This window comes from Silurus aristotelis, assembly GCF_946808225.1.
Source record: "Silurus aristotelis genome assembly, chromosome: 9".
NCBI classification, from domain to species: domain Eukaryota; kingdom Metazoa; phylum Chordata; class Actinopteri; order Siluriformes; family Siluridae; genus Silurus; species Silurus aristotelis.
The window spans coordinates 3,232,123-3,252,910 of record NC_139582.1 but is presented as its reverse complement, the minus strand read 5'-3'; the positions used below and the strand labels follow the sequence as shown (position 1 = coordinate 3,252,910).

At 39.8% G+C, this 20,788-nt stretch overlaps 1 protein-coding gene across 3 annotated transcripts in view; it reads left to right on the top strand.

Moving 5' to 3' along the window:
• Nucleotides 1–18,588, top strand: part of lrrc4cb (leucine rich repeat containing 4C-b) — a 55,469-nt gene extending 36,881 nt beyond the window's left edge. For all 3 annotated transcript variants that reach the window (XM_083549964.1, XM_083549962.1, XM_083549963.1), the window contains exon 2: nt 14,082–18,588. In XM_083549964.1, coding sequence (XP_083406090.1) covers nt 14,127–16,016 — 1,890 coding nt within the window. In that variant the 5' untranslated portion in view covers nt 14,082–14,126 and the 3' untranslated portion in view covers nt 16,017–18,588. The remainder of the gene's footprint in view (nt 1–14,081) is intronic.
• The last annotated feature ends 2,200 nt before the right edge of the window (nt 18,589–20,788 follow it).

The window sequence follows — 20,788 nt, the reverse complement described above, 5'->3', positions numbered from 1 at the left end:
TCCTCTTAATGACCAATCACTCATCATCATTCCTCTTAATGACCAATCACTCATCATCATTCCTTACAATGACCAATCACTCATCATCATTCCTTACAATGACCAATCACTCATCATCATTCCTTACAATGACCAATCACTGATCATCATTTTTCCCAATGACCGATCACTGATCATCATTCTTCCCAATGACCAATCACTCATCATCATTCCTTCAATGACCAATCACTGATCATCATTCCTTACAATGACCAATCACTCATCATCATTCCTTACAATGACCAATCACTCATCATTCCTTACAATGACCAATCACTGATCATCATTTTTCCCAATGACCAATCACTCATCATCCTTCCTCTAAATGTCAATCACTCATCATCATTCCTTACAATGACCAATCACTCATCATCCTTCCTCCAAATGTCAATCACTCATCATCATTCCTTCCAATGAGCAATCACTCATCATTCCTTCTAATAACCAATCACTCATCATCATTCCTTACAATGAGCAATCACTGATCATCATTCTTCCCAATGAGCATTCACTCATCATCCTTCTTAATGACCAAGCACTCATCATCATTCTTCCCAATGTCAATTCCTCATCATAATTTCCTCTAATTAACCAATCACTCATCATCATTCTTCCTAATGATCAATCCCTCATCATCTTTACTCTTAATGACTAATCACTCATCACCATCACTCCCAGATACCCAGCACTCAACATCATCACCTCAAATTAACCAATCACTCATCATCATTCTTTCTAATACCCAATAACCAATCATCACCCCCCCTCCCCCCAAGGACTAATCACTCAACAATATCAATTGTAAACTACTGATCAAGGTTTGTAATTACCAATTATTCAACATCATTGTTCACAGTAACCAATCACCTATCACCAGTTTTTCCCACCAACTAATCGCTTGTTTTATCGGTATACTTCATTGCTAATTATTCAATAATAACACCCTTAGTTAGATCTTCGAGTGAGTTATAGTCACACAAAACCCTTTTCAACCAAATTTCCAAGCATTAAGCTACTAGATAATATGCTAGTTGACATTTGAGACTTTTGTTGTGGTTAACCCTCTGGAGTCTGAGGGTGTTTTGGGGTCCTGGACAAAATGCCCTGACATTTGGGCTTTTTTCAGCTGCTTATAAACATATAAAAGTCTGATAACACTGTGTTCAGCACAAACTGGGCTTCAATAATATGTGAGCAGCATTTTTGAAGTCACTGAAATAAAAAGCACATACAAACACATGCAAACAAAACACATACATACAGATATTAGGATAAAGTATTTCAATATCGAGTATTATATCGCCAACCTCCATCGTGTGCCTATTTGTTCATCTGAGGAGCTAACGATCTACCTAACTAGACCACCTTATGACGGTTCGGGAGTATTTCATCTCCAGAAGAAAATGATGTGTCGTCTTAGGGGCTGCAAAGTTTTAAATCTATCTATTGACACTAAGGGACCTTTCATCAAAAACACACAGACAGAAGCGTATAAAAGCAGCCACTATTCAGAAAAAGAAAGTCTTATTTGACACCTGGCCATAAATTGACTTTCGGAAAAATGTCTCAGGATTTTTAAAGCACAATCAAAGTGTGGGATCTATAAATGTATAACACTTCCAGCTGCTATGTCAAAACCTGATCGCTGATATCTCAAGATAGATGCGAATAATCCGAAGGTCAGGAAACGGGTGCTAAATGTCTAGTCAGATAATCCATGGGCCAACAGGAAGGCATTCCATACGTCGCTCCATTGGATGCATCGTTCAGGCAGATGGATCGCCATCGCCAGGGGGTCCGTCTCGTTTGTAATCATGAACGGGGGGCTTAAATATCAGTATTCAGAACGTCAGATCCGCAATGGAAAAACGTGTGATAATGGCAGCGAATAGTCTTGCCCTTATGAGAATACTTTGGCTGAATACGAGGCTGGTTGCCTCCATACACTGAAGTCACGTCAGTGCATCTGAGCAGCAAAGGCTCTTTCAGAGGATTGGCTGTGTAATGCAATCTGTATGCAGGGAACGAGTGCAGTGCAAGCTGTGGCTTCCTCATTTGTGCCCATGCAGGAGGGTCACTTCATCCCTCTCTTCCCCTCTTTTTCTTCCTTATTCTCCTCCTGCCTGCAAGCAGTGCACTCTTCATTATCTCAGACAAAACCACATGTCACAACAAGAAGTTTTCAGAGCAACCCTTAACTTGCCCTGAACTGCTTATGGACAGCCTGACTGCTTGATTTCTTTCTTTCCCTCATCCTTTTTTTTTTTTTTTTTTTTTTTTTTTTAGAATGACTTTTTTTCATTGTGGGTATTTTTGTCTCTCCGTGCAGACATTGTCGAAGTCAACAGTCTGTGCGAGTCTTGTTTGTGAATAATGAGGGAACCTATCTTAGACTGGAGTTCAACAAGGAGATGTCGACCAAAAAACAATCCCTGTTTTAGATTTTGCGTTTAATTAAAATGCACGGTGACTTCGTTAATGAATAATGAATGTGACTCTATGCTTGATGTGCTCAGACTTTCAATGCACTGCTCCCAACTCATTTCATTTCACCTCTACAACTGGGCACTTACCACACCATCATGTATATATGGTGTGTGTGTATATATATATATATATATATATATCCAAAGCAGCAACACAGCACTCCCAGCGTTTTTGCTACTCCTGGAACGTGTCCTGGAAGTCTTCTTTTCGAAGCGTGTCAAGCTCCTTGTGTGATTCCTGCCGGATCTCGGCAATTCATCAAAACGGCAAACTTTGAGCTGAAACTTCATCTTCAGGAAGAGGGCGAAGTCTGAGGGCAGGAGCCGAATCTGGCAAATAGGGTGGGTGCGGAAGTGAGATTGTGTGGATTGTTCTCCGTCGATCATTATGCACAAGTTGGCGGACAGTTTAGAAATGTTCGAGGGTTGAGCTTGTCGAAGGCCTTCCTGATCTCTCGTCAACTCTTCTTCCGCTCTTGAAGCACGTTTGCTACATAAAACACCTTAAACGACCTGAAGCGTATGTCAAACGGATGTCGTGTCAAACGTCTCTGTGGCATATTTGGCATGTTTCATGCAGAATTTCACATTACATTTTTATTTATTTTGCCGCAACATTATCATCATTGTACATCCAACCATCGTAACTAGAGGACCACCTGTATATATATATATATATAAACTGTGGAATCTTGACACTTGCTACCCCAATAGTTCAAGACTTTTCATTTGGAACCGGACTAAGAGAAACTCACGAGTGGCTCAAAAATTCGAAGTAACATTTCAAAACAGAGTTTGTACTAATAAATGACAAAAAAAATTCTAAAACTATTTTATTGTATTTAAAGTATTTAAATTCAAAGTAATTTAAAGTAGTAAATCAAACATTTATGACAAGTAATTCACAGGGAACTATCTTTCAAAAGGGAGAGAGTCAAAACTTCACGATTTTTTGTTACTCACAAGGGGTCATAGAACTTAGAGTGGGGATGATAATAAAAAAAAAAAAAAAACATACGAAAGAGTGCAAAGAGAAGCTCTGAGAACAAGAGCACAGGCTGCGTTGACCTCGAGAAGCAATTGGCAAGCAATAGGAGGTCAGATGGCCAAATGGGTTCTATCTGTAGTGTGTGCGTGTGAGACGAAAAAGATGTCACATGCACACGGGCGGCTCTGGAAGTGAGATTGTTCGAGAATGTGGCGTTGTGAGCTTTGCACAATGAGCCATTCTCCTTCCATGTGCACTATAATGCTATAGTGCGGTTGCTAGAGCAACTCATGATCGGCTGTCTGTGGAGTTTCTAAAAAAAGGCGCCGTCTAGTTATTTAAAGAGCAATTAGACTCTGTGGATCTTCACGGTTCCTAAAATGGGATACAATTTTGTCCCTGACACTGTAAATGCTGTATCCATTTGCTGCTTCGAGTGTTTAAAAGTGACTCTAATGCAAAAGCATGAATTATTCCTAAGCAGTAAGTATGTGTGTGAGAGAAATAGAGAAAGAAATGGTAGGGGTGTAACACATGTATATAGAGCACTGAGTCACCACCGCTGTGCGACAGTCTGGACACAATGTGAGGTCCGTTCTCTGAATTAGAAACACAGCAACCTGAAAGGCAAAGGCCTCCCAGCAGCAGCTCACAACACAGTATTCAAAAGAACCATAATATTTAGGCTGGATCTCCTCTGAGATGTCGCTCGCCATTTTAACCAGAGGGTTACTAAACATGTTTGAGGAGACCGAAAGCATATGTGCAGCCCCTGTCGCTAAGATCCAGATCCTTTCTAGCTCGCAGTCATTCTGTAAGGATCGAGAACGAAATCAGATGTAATGAAAGCGACGATCACGGATAAACATTTATGAATGGGTTGTCTCGGCATGCTGTAAGAACGCCTGCAGAGATAAAGCGCTCTTAAACGGGAAGGATTCCCTGCATGCGTGTAAAGCACGCAGAGAATGGTTACGCTTTGCTATACGATTACGTAGCCTTCGAATTGTTCAATATATCATTTCAGTGCTGTGGTGGTTCAGTGGTTGAGGCTCTGGGTTACTGATTGGAAGGTCAGGGGTTCAACCCCCTCCCTTGAGCAAAGCACTTAAACCTCTGTGCTCCAGGGGCACTGTGCTATGGCTAATCCTGTTCACTGACCTCAACATCCTAACAAGCTGGCATATGTGCAATTTGGGAAGTGGTAGCTCAGTTGTTAAGGCTCTGGGTTACTGATCTGAAGGTTGGGGGTTCAAGCTCCAGTATCGCCAAGCTGTCTTGCGCGGGGCCCTTGAGCAAGGCCCTTAACCCTGATCCTGTGCTCTAACCCCAAACTAGGATATGCGAAGGAACATTTCACTGTGTTGTAAAGTACGTGTACATACATCTTTCATTTAGTTTTACTTAAGTTTTAAAGTTTTTAGATGTGCATGAAATTTGCTTCAGATCCTGTAGAGTGCACTATTTAGTACAGTAGGTGGTGAGTTTTAGGCCTGTTGTGTTTTTGCCCAGTCAGCATTCTGCTCTTTCATACTCCCTACAGACGGCAAACTGAACCGAAGGGGGTGAGATCACTCTTTACTCAGATCTTCTTGATGAAGAGCCTATCTCGCCCCCATTAGATTAGATTAGATTGGTTTTCAGCTTCCTGACCATTTCCGTAGGGAGAGGGGGAAAAAAAAAAAACGAAGAGAAGCTGTTTTTAACAATACATGCCTGGTTGTTGTCGCTTTGCTCGGATGAAGTGATTTGTTGTGGTGCGGAATAATGTTTTTCAGCTCTTTTGTGTCAACTCGCGCAGCGAAATAACAGAGGATGAGATCGCCTTGCTAAAAATTCCGCCAGTCGACAATAAGAGCGAACAAGATTGCCTTTTTTTTTGAGTTGTGTATTTCCAGGGAGGAAGAGCGACTGCCAAAGCAGCGACTGAAGAGCTTTTTGTCTAGTAATTGTATTCCTCCTCAAGCTCTTTCCCCATTATGTTATAGATTTTCTCTGTGGGATGTGGTAGAAGAGCAGCACATGAACACTTCCCCATGGACAGATTATCAGCTACAATGGTGTTAAGGTCCATTGTTGTGAAGATGACTAATAGCATTACACAAGCCGCAAATCTGATGGGGTCTCGCGCCTCAGAAGTGGAGAAAAACCTGACGGAAATTCCGATGCACATCTGCGAGGGCCGGCGTTAATTTATCGGGCGGCTGTGTTTACCAGCTTTAAATTAGCGTACGTTTGATTTTGTTTCCAATGGTATTACAGCTGCACCTCTGGATGTCCTGGACATAGCGGTGATTGATTGCTCACTAATCCACTTTTGATCCTCACCTGCAGTGCTGTGGGCTGCAGTTTTGGCCCGGGTTCCTGACAGGTTTAAAAGTGAAACTGGTATTTTCACTAACAAGGGTTTCACGCGGTTCTAAAACATGGGGGCGCACCAAGCCATGGGCAATAAATTACCCTCATGCATAGCTCCTGTATTTCTCCCAGCGGTATGTGCCTGAATCTGAGTCGAGCACATGGCGAATGCAGTGTCACAGCTGCCTGTTCCACATCTTACACCCGCGCTTGACTGAGCAGCTCCTGTAGAAGATCTCTGCATGTTGCACAGTGTCATGATTCACTGACTGATGTCTATATCGAAAGCCATTCTCCGTCTGTAAACCTGCCACTCAGCAAGTCCTTCCGATGATTTATTCACTGTGCATAAAAGTGATTTCATCGGAGTTCATTTGTTTCGCTTCGACCCGATACGCTCCTGCCGAATGCACCAATCGCACCAATCAGCAATGGGATCTTAATGATGTCACGTTGTCATCAAATACACGTGCGCTAGGACATAAATTGTCTTCTTGCCTTCTTTGGCGTATTCCGGTTATTAAACGCAGTCGACTATATTCATTAAGCGTACTTTCTGCGAGCGCTACTAACTTTATTTGCCTAATTGAATCAACTAAAGAGGCAATTTATTACAAAAGATGTACACGCTTTGTATTTTATTTCCATGCCCAAAGCCACTCCACGCGCAGAAGCCGAGCTAATGAAGATGAGAGAGAGAGAGATTCAATAAACATGCAGTCAGAATATGATTAAGAGCTAAATTACAGTGGATACTAGCAAGACATAAATGTAAAGTATTGTTCTCTCGGTGGCTGCAGCAGAAACAGTAAATAATCAATCTTACACTTATGATGAGCATAAATACTGCATTAAGGAAACACACTTTTTTTACCTTATGGCGTCTTATATGTTTATTTGTAAACTTATGGTGTGAAGGCTGGAATCAGGGTGCAATCAGTTATCAGAATAATTTGAGGAACCTGGAGGAAGAAAGATTTTAATGTGAAGTAAAAATCAAACCGAAATCAGAAGAGCAAATCGGAAAATAAAAAATAAAAAAATTACAACAAAAAGCAAATATATACATATATATAATTTTTTATTCATGTAGTTTATTATTATTATTCATATTCGTGAGCATATACTTTTACATTTTCGAAACAATTTTTAATATAATGCCTGTTTGGTTAAATAATATAAAAAATAATCTTTTATAATATGAAAAAAATAAAATACTCTTTTCATTTTGATTAAATTGAGCAATCAATAAATTGGAACAAATTAAATTGATTTAATAAATTAGATGAAATTAGATTAGATTAGATTAGAAAAAAATGTAATAAATAGTTTACATTCATTAGACCCCATTTGTGTGTGTTTCACATTCAATAATACATTTTATAAAGATTACTGTTCTAAACTTAACCGTTCTAATATTTCAGCAGACTTTAACAAATGTCTTTATTCCCTCCATCCTTTATTCATTTATTCACTCCTTTGATAAGTGGAATTGTCAGGATTTTCTTCTTTTAAGAGAAATCTTTGAAGCTGGACATAAACGTTAAAGAATACATATCGCTTTTTATGCATGCGCAAAACACTGACACTGCGCTAACTCTAGTTTCTTTTTCATACATATAGAAAATATAGATATACATATAGATAATGTTCCACAAGCACCCTCCAAAGTCTGGTGAAACATCTTCCTACTAAAGGGGTATTTGAGGCCCAAATGTGGAATATGATTTGCATATTTGGGATACTTGTATGTTCATTTCATTGTTCTTGATATTGTCACCAATCAGCAATGTGTACGAATGAATTGTTGATGTGTTTTCGGGAATGTGTGCTTCATAATTGGACTTCACATCCTGCTGGCCCATGGATTGGGACTGTCTCGCATTTGTGTTGACACCGAGCGTGTCCTGCGTTCTTGTTACACACTCACCTGAGGCTCTGCAGAACTCTGTTAACTACGGTTCCGGCATGTTGAGAAGACCGAGCATTAGGATGTAATCAGCAGCGACATTAAGAGCGTGAAACTGGCGTTCCCTGCAGACTAATCCACCCACACCGCCTGACATGACCAATTCTAAAAGGCCGGGGAGGGGAGGGAAAAAAAAAACCAACGCCTGATTGTGGCCATTTTTGCCTGATTATTTATGTGTCATTATGATAATGGAGGTAGCACAAGTTATTTTACCACAATTTAATGATTATACGGATTATACCTGGCCCCAGGCTCAGAGGGATTCATGGGCTTCGTGCTGAAACAGTCTGCCGAGCAGCAGTCCGACCGGACCTGCACGATCAGGGCTCCAGAGGATTGTGGAAAGCGCAGTATGTCTAAAGAGTCGTACCTATTTTTCTCTGAATAAACAACTTTCATTGAGAGCTCTTCGAAAAGGCAAGTAAAGTATTGATTTTTACGTGTTGCAGCAAACAGGTACTCAATCCCGAGCATGGAGTGACATGATTACGTGACGTTCGTCCCCTTATTCGGTGCATAATATTCCGCTGAAATGAAATGGCAACGAAACGACTCGACCATCAGAAGAGATTGTAATTAAACACCATTCACAAATTCCTTTCATTGAAATAAAACCTTTTTTTCCTCCGGATAATGACGCATTAGGAAAAGGAATCGGGCTAAACACGTGTAATAGGGACAATCGTTATTATTCATGTGTAAGTAGGTACTGCAATTCGCTACTAATCCGCCTTTTTACAGCTTTTCGCACGCGATCTACTCGAGGCAAAGTGCTAAGAACGTGCTTACAATTCTACTGAGAGTTGCCTTGCCTCTCGTTTGAGACATCGCTCACTCTCCCAATTTAAGTAAAGACCTTGGCAGCCAGCCTGTCAGCCAAACCTCTGTGTAAGCCATCAGTCCCGTCCAAACACGACGTCTCCTGAGAACTTGCTTTTGTGTGGTGTTTGTCCTTTTTTTTCCCAGTCGTAGGGCAAACGAAGCTGAAAAGCTGAGCGCCTTCCAAAACTGCGACTGAGTGATTTAGTTAAAGTAATATCGGCTTATGAGATTCTGCGCCGTGCGTCTCACTTAATTTTTCGTAGCGTTCGTCTGAAAGGAGGATAAATAAAATGAGTACAAAATAACGCCTAAGTGTGAGAACGGTAAACGACCGTCTCCGGTAATCAATAAGTGAGTAGGTAAGAAAATAAATGCCATTCGTTCAGAGGTAAGATTGTGTTCGAATGCTAATCGTTCACTAGATTTTGAGTAATGTACATGTTTACATGCGGTGACATTAGTTATGACCTCGAATTCAGCACCTTGGTAAGGTTTAATTATATTGCATGCTGTGGTCGCAAATTGTTCTTTTGTGTCCTCTACAGAAACTAATATTAAAAAAAACAGAAATCCACCTGGTTAATTTTCCAATATTTTTATAAACGAAGCATCGAATTACAAATGATGGATTTATCAACAGAATAGGATGGAACGTGTCGAAACCCACCGTACATCTGACGTATGTATAATGCATGAAAAGCTGATTGATGTTTATTAGCAGCGCTGAGGTCCATACAGTGAAGGTTTCTGCTCTTTTGTGTCCACTCTTGTGGACTTTTTTTGCTTTTCTTTCAAAATGACACTTTCTAATGTCCAAAAGTGCGTTGGAAAGACCATGTCAGGCATCGATTGTGAAGTAAAATATGGTGGATGATTGATATAGCGTTATAGTCATTCTATCAGAGATGCTGTCCTCTGCAGCCACTCCTGCAGATCAATAGGGCTTTTTACTGTCAGACATTCTTGGGTAATTGAATGAATGAATGAACCAGTCTGACTTCTCAAGCAGACAGCAGGTCCTTGGAGAGAGTCATGGCATGGCCATATTTTATATATATATATATATATATATATATATATATATATATATATATATATATATATATATACCATATTTTTCGGACTATAAGCCGCTACTTTTTTCACACGTTTTGAACCCCACGGCTTAATCAACGAAGCGGCTAATTTATGCTTTTTTCTTTGGTTTTTCCCGGTTTCACAAACTTCAAGTGAAAAAACTAAACCCCATAACATTGGACCAATGAAATTTCCGAACGGAAACGAAAAAACGCACCTCACCTGTGTTCTGAGCTGCACGGCATCGGGAGAAAAAACTTCCATCGGGTGATTTTTAAACGCACGACGATGCCAAAAGATAAACTCCTGAGAGAAATAGTTGTGAAAGGAAGGAGGAAGACAGTGAACAATGACTTTCTTGGTCGGCTTCTGTTTAGATACAAGCCGTGTAACGCGTTGAGTCTGGGTGAAGGGAGAGCTCGCTTCTGGCATGCTATTCCCAAAATACCGCTATGCTCCTAAAGGAAGCGCAACATATTACACGTGTGTAACGTGTCTTTCGTTAAAGCCTGTGTAAAGTACATTAGTGTAGAGTAGACTAGTGTAGATTAGCGGCTTATAGACAGGTGCGGCTTATTTATTTTAAAAATAAAAATATTTGTACAATTATATCAGAGGTATATATAATTGTTAGTAGATGCGCTTTACTTTCTTTCTTTGGAAATTGTACAATCATTTGTGACCAATATTTGATATGTAGATTGATTTCTCCTCGTTTCTCGAGTACGTTCTCTCAGCACCCCTGCTGCAACGTGAATATGATGCTGACGGAGACCGAGGCGTGTCCCGAGAGTCACACAGAATACAGATTAACATGGCAGAGGTAGAGCTGCAGCTTCCTGGAGACAGAACCGGAAAAGAAGGTCTAGTTTGTTTTTCTGATTGCATAGCATCATATTTTTTCCATCGCATCCTATTGCGTTGAATCGCATCGTGTTGATTCGAACATCGCATCAGTAGCTGCTTCATATGTATCTTTAATGTATCGTGTAGTCGGCTTTGCAACGAGATGCACATCTGCCTCGGTTATTGAAATGCGCATCCCTTTTATATATATATATATCACATAACAGTTTTCGAGTCACGGATCGGATCATTTTTCAGATCAGCAAAAAAAAAAGTGGAGAAGACAAATATAACTTGGTTTCTATTTATTACAAGAAAAGCTACAGCAAGGAAATGTTCATATACGTGCGATTTCAAAGGTGTGGGAGGCTTTTCAAGTTCTTCTGCACCTACGCTAGCCATTGTTGACTGATTAACACTTTTGTTGTAGTTAAGAAATTATTTAAAAAGCAATGTTTCATTCTGTGATTTATTACGAATTAATAAACCGCAACTGTGGAGCAATTAAGTCGCCTTCATGTATATGCTGAACCATATATAATATATATGCACATATATACATATATATATATATACAGTATATATTTGTATGAGTTTGAGGGGTTTGATCTACCAAAAGCATTTGATTAGACGGTTTATTTTATTGCTTTAAAATACTCCAGGCCCTTCTTTATTTGTTTTTCCCTTGGCTAAAGTTTTTCAGCTGGAACTGATTTTTAACGCTCGTCCTTTAATTTATTTTTTTATTATTTTTTTTTTTTGTGCTGAGGAGGCTGTGGGGACACGTTTGGTTTTTACTACCTAGACTATAAACCAACTGAGAAATGAAAACTTAAATAGGAACTATTTGAAATGATTTTGTTGAATGGAGTGCATAATGGAGAACGGTTGCATTGTTGTGTAATTAATGACAAAAGTCTGACAGCATAAAAAAACCAAAAACACTGTTTAGGATGTTAGTTGAATAATGATTGCATTGTACTCAACATTGCATCAAATTGTAGTCCTAATAGTCCTGGTGTTAGGGTGGCAAATCAAAAAGTGTGACCTAGTTCTTGGAAAAATGAGTTGTTCCGTTACATAAGCGATGCAGTGGTGTTCTTTGGATCGATCTTTGTTAGCTTTCCTTGAGATACATATAAGAAGGAACAGCAGGAGATGTCTCCCACGGTCTATATTAGGCTTGTGTAGGTAGTCGGGATGCTTGGTGCGCACTGATCTCTATTTATGGACTTTTAGTCCAATTTTGTGTCCAGTCTCAAACACGTGTGAGATTTAAACGTAGATTTTTCGTCTTTGATTTTTTTTTGCAGTCAGTCAATACGTCTGAGAGCGCTTTTTTTTTATTTTTTTTTTATTTTTTTTTTTTTTTATGATTTCTCTGTTATTTTTGGTTTACGTACACGAGCTCCTGCTAGGATGTGGCCTGATTACATCGCGCATCCCATTAAGAGTATGTCCCCTGGAAGACCTCACAGCGTCTCACAGCACTGTGTCAATTATGCCGCTGCTAACTAACGCTCGCTGCTGAATGCAGAGATTAATCATCGACGTCTCTGAGCCGCTAATACAATCACATTTATGAGTTTTCGCACTCGCTCAGATCACACGCACGTCTGTCGTTTCTTAAACAGAGATGCAAGAAAACGTGATCGACATTCGAACCTGAATTACCTAAAGATTGACTATTTGTAAAAGTTTGTGGACACATGACCAAAATATTATATTTATATTATATTTGGCAGACCCCTTTATCCAAAGTGACTTACATTTATCTCTTTCATACATATGAGCAGTTCGTGGTTAGGGGCCTTGCTCAGGGGCCCTGGGATTTAAACTCACAACCTTTGATTTCAATATCTCCCCAACTAAGCTCTGATAAGTTTGGTATGTCCTTTTTTTTTAACATCCCATTTCACATTTAGTTCCAATTTGCTGAGCTCCACTCTTCTGGGAGGATGTTGCACTAGATTTTGTGGGGATTTGAGATTATTTAGACACAAGAGTGTTAGTAAATTCAGGTGCTGCTTTTGTTGAGGTGAGGAGGCCTGGGGTTCAGTCAGGATTCCAATTCATCTCAAAGGGGTTCAATAAGTTTGGGTCTGTATAGCAGGAGATCCACTCCAACGCATTTAAAGCATTTCTTCATGGATCTGGCGTTGCTCCCCGAGGCATTGTCATGCTGGAACAGGTTTGGATCTCCACATGCACGCTTTATATAATAATATTAATTCCTGACGAGTGAGCTTGGCTTGTTGACCAGCGTTCCACCTCTCAGTGTTTTCATCCATCCCGTGCTCATTTTCCTCCCGCCCGTTTGTCTCTGTCTCTTGTTCTTCACTCATATTCACACTCGAACACACTCTATCGGTATAATTTTGAGCGATGTTAGCACATACTTAAAAACGCGACAGATAATAATCACATTGGGGGTTTTTTTTTTATTAGTTTTTTTTCATGAGAACACTGAAAAAACATTTCTTCTCTACTCCAATACTGACTGGCACATTTTCTAGTAGGTTTGAATGGTGCTTTAGGCCAGTAGCATCCTGTATAGAGAAACCCAGAAGTGGAGCACAATTCTCAGGGGCTTGAATGCTTCTTCCACGTATCTGGCAGTCTGTTGTTTCAAGATTTCCATATGTTGATTATTTCTTGCATGCAAGACCGAAAGACTACGCAAAATACTTTTGAGGATTATTCATCCAAAAATTTCAAGGGAATTTTGTGAATCTGGATTATGATTCTTATTATTGTTGAGCCCTAAAAGTGCATCACATTTGGATTAAAATGACAAAATATATGGAGTTCAAAGAGGACGTTGGACTTTGGATCCGAAGGTCATGAGTTTAAATCCCAGCCACCTTAATTCGCTTTATTTTTATTTGTATGGCGCTTTTAACAATGGACAATGTCTCAAAGCATCTTTGCACAGATGATGCGGTAATAAAGAATGCATGGGATTGTTCCTTATAATTGTAAGTTTGTCCCTAATGAGCAAAGAAAGAGATGGAATAATGAAGAAACCTCGAGAGGAACCAGACTCAAATGGGAACCTCATCCTCATCTGGGTGGCACCAAATGTCCATTTATGACAGTTAACCTGTTAGTTGTTGAGGTGTGCAGTAAAAGGTGATCAGATGCAACCTGTAGTCCTAGTGCACTCCTGGGCCCCTGTACAAGGCTCCATAATTGTTCAGTTGGAAAGAATAAGATAAATGTGAGCTGCTCTGAATAAGGGCGTCTACCAAATGGCGTAAATGTATATGTAAATGTAAAATGGGTTTATAAATAAAACAGGATGCACTCTTTGAAAATAATGTCCGTCGAGGATTCTTTAATTTATAAGGGAAATCCACTGTTCATTCTAAGGGTTTTTCCAGAAGTGGTACTGCAGATTAATAAGGCATTTTGATTGATTGAATATAATATGGAAATTATTACAATATCCATCATAGCATCATTAATACATAACTATTTTTCTCTTTTCCAGGCTGCTTCATTTGAAGAGATGGACCCGTCAGAAGATAAATTATGAATGTTGAACAAGATGACCTCTTACCATCAGCACCAGATGATGAGAGGTCCTAGATGGAAAGGGGCTTGGTTTGACCCCTTATTCCTCCTGCTCTTGGCTCTGCAGTTGCTCGCCGTGGCGGGATTAGTTAGAGCCCAGACGTGTCCCTCTGTGTGTTCCTGCAGCAACCAATTTAGCAAGGTCATCTGCACACGCAGAGGACTCAGAGAAGTCCCTGATGGAATCTCGACCAACACGCGCTACCTGAACCTTCAGGACAATCTTATCCAGGTCATCAAGGTGGACAGCTTCAAGCACCTACGGCACCTAGAGATCCTCCAGCTGAGCAAAAATCACATCCGCAACATCGAAATTGGCGCTTTCAACGGGCTGACCAGCCTTAACACCCTAGAGCTCTTTGACAATCGCCTCACAACCATCCCAAATGGAGCTTTTGAGTATCTCTCCAAGCTCAAAGAGCTCTGGCTTAGGAATAACCCAATTGAGAGCATCCCTTCTTATGCTTTCAACCGTTTACCGTCCTTAAGAAGGCTGGACTTGGGGGAGCTCAAGCGTCTCTCCTATATCTCAGATGGAGCATTCGAGGGCTTAAGCAACTTGCGCTACCTGAACATGGGAATGTGTAACCTCAAGGAGGTCCCCAACATTAGGCCCTTAGTTCGCTTGGACGAGCTCGAAATGTCAGGGAATCAGCTGACGGTGATCCAACCTGGTTCGTTCAAGGGTCTTATCCACCTCCAGAAGCTGTGGATGATGCATTCCCAGATCCAAACAATTGAAAGGAACTCGTTTGATGACCTTCAGTCATTAAATGAGCTGAACCTGGCTCACAATAACCTCACATTTGTGCCCCATGACCTTTTCACTCCGTTGCGACATTTGCAGCGAGTACACCTTCACCACAATCCCTGGAACTGCAACTGTGACATTCTGTGGTTAAGCTGGTGGCTAAGGGAAACCGTGCCGACAAACACCAGCTGCTGCGCTCGCTGTAACTCTCCCGCAAGCCTCAAGGGGCGCTACATAGGCGAGCTGGACCAGAGCTACTTTCAGTGTTATGCACCGGTCATTGTTGAGCCCCCTGCAGACCTCAATGTTACAGAGGGAATCGCAGTGGAGCTCAAATGTCGGACGAATTCTCTGACCTCGGTCAGTTGGCTAACACCAAATGGCTCCGTTATGACACATGGGGCATACCAGGCCCGTGTCATTGTGCAAAACGATGGAACGCTGAACTTCACGAGTGTCACATCGCACGACACCGGAAACTACACCTGCATGGTCAGCAACATGCTGGGAAACATTTCGGCTTCGGCAGTCCTCAATGTAACCTCCATAGACAACAGTGGTGTAAGTTACTTCACCACGGTCACTGTGGAGACCATCGAGTCTCCGATCGATGGCCTGAGCAGGACCCCTGAACAGCCTTCCTTTGGCTGGGTGGCATCCTCGACTACCAGAGCGACCCCTATTTCCACTGAGAAAACCTACACCATCCCTGTGACAGACGTCGATGAGGGAGCTCTCAACGGTTTGGAGGAGGTCATGAAGACCACCAAGATCATCATCGGCTGCTTCGTGGCCATCACGCTCATGGCCGCCGTCATGCTCATCATATTCTACAAGATGAGAAAGCAGCACCACCAGCAAGATCACAACGGGCCGGCTCGCACAATGGAGCTCATTACGGTAGACGACGAACTGACAGCGGTTCCAGCTTTGGAGAGTCTCAGTCTTCCTCCGCTGGAGCACGAGCACTACAACCATTACAACGCCTACAAGAGCGCTTACAACCACGCCTCAACCCTTGGCTCGCTGCACAGTTCTGCACATGAACCTTTACTAATCCAAGCCAGCTCGAAAGACAACGTGCAAGAGACGCAAATTTGAGTTGTCTCGCTTTCGAGCAGGAAAACATAGATCTGTACGAACAGTTCGATTGGCTTCGGTGGCAGACGCGTCGTCTCGATGAAGATGGATATGTCACTGAGGATGTATGTATTATTTCAACAAATGTGTTTACAAGCAAAGATTATTTATTTAAAAAAAAAAAATGTGTCTAGTGGCTGAAAAAAACAAGAAAAAAAAAAAGCGTTCATATCATTTTCCTCCTCCTAATTTTTGCGTTTAAATTTGGGATTTAATGGATGAATGGTCTGCTGAAAAACAATGCCCTTGTGAATTCAAGGTAGCAAATCGACATGCTTTCGGCAGCCTCTTGCGAAAAAACCACGAGCTATTACAGTCCGTTCATAATAACAGCATATCCGTTGTATCTGTGGGCATGCTTGCAGCATTTCACATTATCTTTTTTTTTTACATTTTAAAGAAATAAACACAAAAGATGGCCACTGAAGACTGTAAATAACGTAATCTGGTGGAAGTGCAAAATTTCTGAGAAGACAAAATCGATCGCTTCTATTTCCCACCATGCGATCATACTGCATATCGCGCAGCGGCGCAAAAGAATACAATACAATGGTCTGAGATGAGTGTATACAAGTATAAAGATGAGTAATTATCGGATAAAGCGCTGAATCATCGCCTCTTCAAAATGGGTTACAGGTACGGCTTTGATATCTGGATCCATTTAATTGACCCTCCGTAGGCTTTTGGAAATTCAATTTCAGGCCATTTTTCAACCATCTCAACCTAAACTTGCTTTTCATCGTTTCGTTCTAGGTCACGTTGTTGAAAATCCAGTGGGTGGTCAGATCAAATGAAAAACAAATCTATCATCTGAAAAAAAAAGAAAAAAAAAAAATAATAATCTTCCACTATTATTCCCAGTGCTGTTATAGTACATGTTATGAGAAAGGAGTTTCTCGTAGTTTGTGTTTGGTGTGTATGTGTGCAATTTTTTTTATTTCTATCAATTAAAAAAAAACACAATATGAATTGCTATTCAATTAACAGCATTTTCAATTTGCTCGTCCCGATGCTCTGCTGCTCATCAGAGCCAAAATGATAATGATATGAATCGATTTATAATTTACTGTATGGACAAAAGTCTGTGGACACCTGATCATAGGATTAAAAGTATGTGCTTTTTGAAAGCATCCAATTCCACATTTACTTCTTGCCATTTCAATAAAAATAATAAATCCAATCTTCTGGGAAGATTGTGCACTAGATTTTAAGGAGATGTGAGGGTGTTAGTAAAGTCAGGTACATATGTAAGGTGAAGTAAAAAAGGGTCTGAGGTGCAGTAAGCGTTCAATAGGGTTGAGTTCAGAGCTCAACAGGGGATCTTCCACTCCAACCCACATACACAATATCTTCATGAAGCTGGCTTAGTGCATCATTATGCTGGAACGGGTTTGGTCTCCTAGTTCATGCTTCCATATCAAAAGACATCCAACTTTGAATTTCATATGGCTGGAAAAGTCGGGTGTCCAAATACTTTTGCCGATATAATGTATGAGTGTGTGTCTTTAAAATATTCACAGCATATTTAAATGTCCATTTCTTCATTATCAAATAACTTTGAAGCGCGACCACGAAGAACTAATTAAAAAAAAATTCAAGACGAGGTCTTCACTTTGCCAGATTGGAGGATTATTTTTTTTTTTTTGTATTTAACTGTAAAAACAAAGGATCCAAGAGTATTTCCAGAGTCTACCTTAATACAAATCAAAAAAATAATACATTTATAAAGCAGGTTACAGGATCTTGATTTGAAGTTATTCATTCTATTTGTTTTCAACTGGAATCGACTGCTCAGAAAAGCGATAAAGACATCCTGAATTTTCTCATCTGTACTATATATATATTGAGTCCCACACTTATTTACGGTATATACTGTACCTGTTTGTTCATGGCTTTTACTCTTAGTTCTATCGGAGTCTGAATTCACTGCAGGGTTTATCAGGATTCATGTATGATGATGAAACGAAAGAGAAACCCACTGCGTTAACGTCAATTTGTTTTTCTTTGGGCTCAAATAGGACTTTCAGTCATTGTGTACAGAAAAAACTATACTTTGTCCATTCAATTAAAAAGAGCGACGAGTGACTTTCATCAACCTGGTCCAGTGATCACCTCACATGACCAGCATTGTCGACTCCCGAGTCTAAACCACCGTGACATACGTGACTCTCACCGTGTATCTATGGCATTGAGCAGATTTTTTTTTCTTCTTGGTTATGTTTTGTTGTGGTGATTTGTTTGTTCTTGGTAACTCATTTTAGATTTCTATAAGAAAAATTGAAGAATCCTGGTATCTCCCTCTCTGTTTTTCTTTTTGTTTGACTTGCTTCTCCAGAAGAAGATTTCTATACGGACTGTTTAAACAGCAACGTGTCAAAGTCCAACACTGACACATGCGGCTCTGTCGATGATATTCTTGCCATATGCTTAATTGAGGGTTAACTATTGAAACAAAAACACACATTTATTAATACCAGAGATTGTAGTTCATACAGTACATGCTGTCGATGTAAATAAAATGTTTTTTTAAGTGTTGGGTCTTCGAATGGTTCATAACGGTAAAAAAAAATATTCATGATGTTTAGAGAAGCTCTTTATTATCTTTTCCTCGTTACAATCCCATTTATGCAAATTGGACATAGGTTTGTGGACACCTGGACATCCGATGTAGATTTCTATGAACATCCTATTTCACATTTAGTCCCCGTTTGCAAGTATAGTAACCTCCACTCTTCTGGAAGATGGTCTACTAGATGTTGAAGTGGAAATATAGCCATAATGGTGATAATCTGTTTTCCAGTTCATGTCAGAGGTGTTTATTAGGGTTAAGCTGAAGATCTTCCACTCCAACCCATGTAAAGCATTTCTTCATGCAGCTGGTTTTGTGCAAAGGGGAATGAATTGAAATGCTGGAACAAACTCAAGTTCAAGTGAAGGCAATGTTTAATGTTACACCATCCAAAGACAGCCAGTGTGTTCCCAACTTTGTGTTAACAGTTTGAGAAAGAATTACATTATTCCTGGAAAAGGCAGGTGTCCCAATATTTTTGTCAATATAGTCTATCTGTCTATCTGGTCTGAGCCGTTTTATCTGAAAAAAGTTGAAGGTCGAGGCATTTGCTCAAAGGTCCAGCTGGGATTTGATCCTATGACCTTTCAAACATGGTCTCACACTTTTAAATTTGAAACAATTACATAATTCATAATAAGGACATATATATATATATATATATATATATATATATATATATATATATATATATATATATATATATATATATATATATATATATATATATACAGTACAGACCAAAAGTTTGGACACCCCTTCTCATTCAAAGAGTTTTCTTTATTTTCATGAAAATTGTAGATTCACACTGAAGGCATCAAAACTATGAATTAACAAATGTGGAATTATATATGGAATTATTTACATCATAAAAAAGTGTGAAACAACTGAAAATATGTCATATTGTAGGTTCTTCAAAGTAGCCACCTTTTGCTTAGATTACTGCTTTGCACACTCTTGGTATTCTCTTGATGGCTACTTTGAAGAACCTACAATATGACATATTTTCAGTTCACTTTTTTGTTATGTATATAATTCCATATATAATTCCACATGTGTTAATTCATAGTTTTGATGCCTTCAGTGTGAATCTACAATTTTCATAGTCATGAAAATAAAGAAAACTCTTTGAATGAGCAGGTGTGTCCAAACTTTTGGTCTGTACTGTATATATAATATATATATACAGCACAGACCAAAAGTTTGGACACACAAGGTACTGTATATACACAGTGGAACGTCGAAAAATCTGATAGTTTGCAGAAAAAGCTGCGAGTGGCTTTGAAAGTTTGTACTAATAAATTACATAAAAATGTTTGAAAAACTATTTTATTATTGTAATATGAATTTAAAATTATACAAGTAATTCACAATTTTTGTTAAGTTTACAATACATGTACAACTCCCCTTCAAAAAGGAACCATCCAAAAGAGAGTCAAAATCTCGCTATGTTTTGTTACTCGCGAGGGTTTATAGAACGTAACCCCCACGATAACACTGATGATCTCTTCATCATGGCACCTGTTAGTGGGTGGGATTTATTAGGCAGCAAGTAAACATTTAGTTCTCAAAAAATGACTGGGGCAGAGCATCTCCTAACCTGCATCTCTTGTGGGATGTTCTTGTCTACAGTTATCAGTATCTATCAAAAGTGGTCCAAGGAAGGAACAGTGGCGAACCTGCGACAGAGTCACGGGCGGCCGAGGCTCATTGAGTTAATAAAGAAGTTCATTGCTGTTTATGCTCTAAGGGTCCGGACTGTTTTAGCGGCAAAAGGGGGACCAACGCAATATTAGGCAGGTGGTCATAAAGTTTTGCCTGGTACTGGATATATATCTAAAATGAAAGTGGCCATTAAATGAAATGAAAGCAAGGGAAATCAAATTAGGTGAGATCAGTTTGGCTATTTATGCAAAAAAAAAAAAAGTACGGTATGTAAAAATTACAGTAGAGAAATTCGCCTCTGCGATCTTGACATTTTAATATTCTCTTCGAAACAAGATGTCAAATCGCTGATTCATGACTGATTGATTTATTCGTCGTTCGTGCTGATTCGATTATTCATTTTAAACCAATTAACTGGCGCAATCAGTGCAAGAGACGCTTCGCGAATAGATGCGCATTATATGCCTTATGAAGCAAATAGCAACATGACTCATGACTA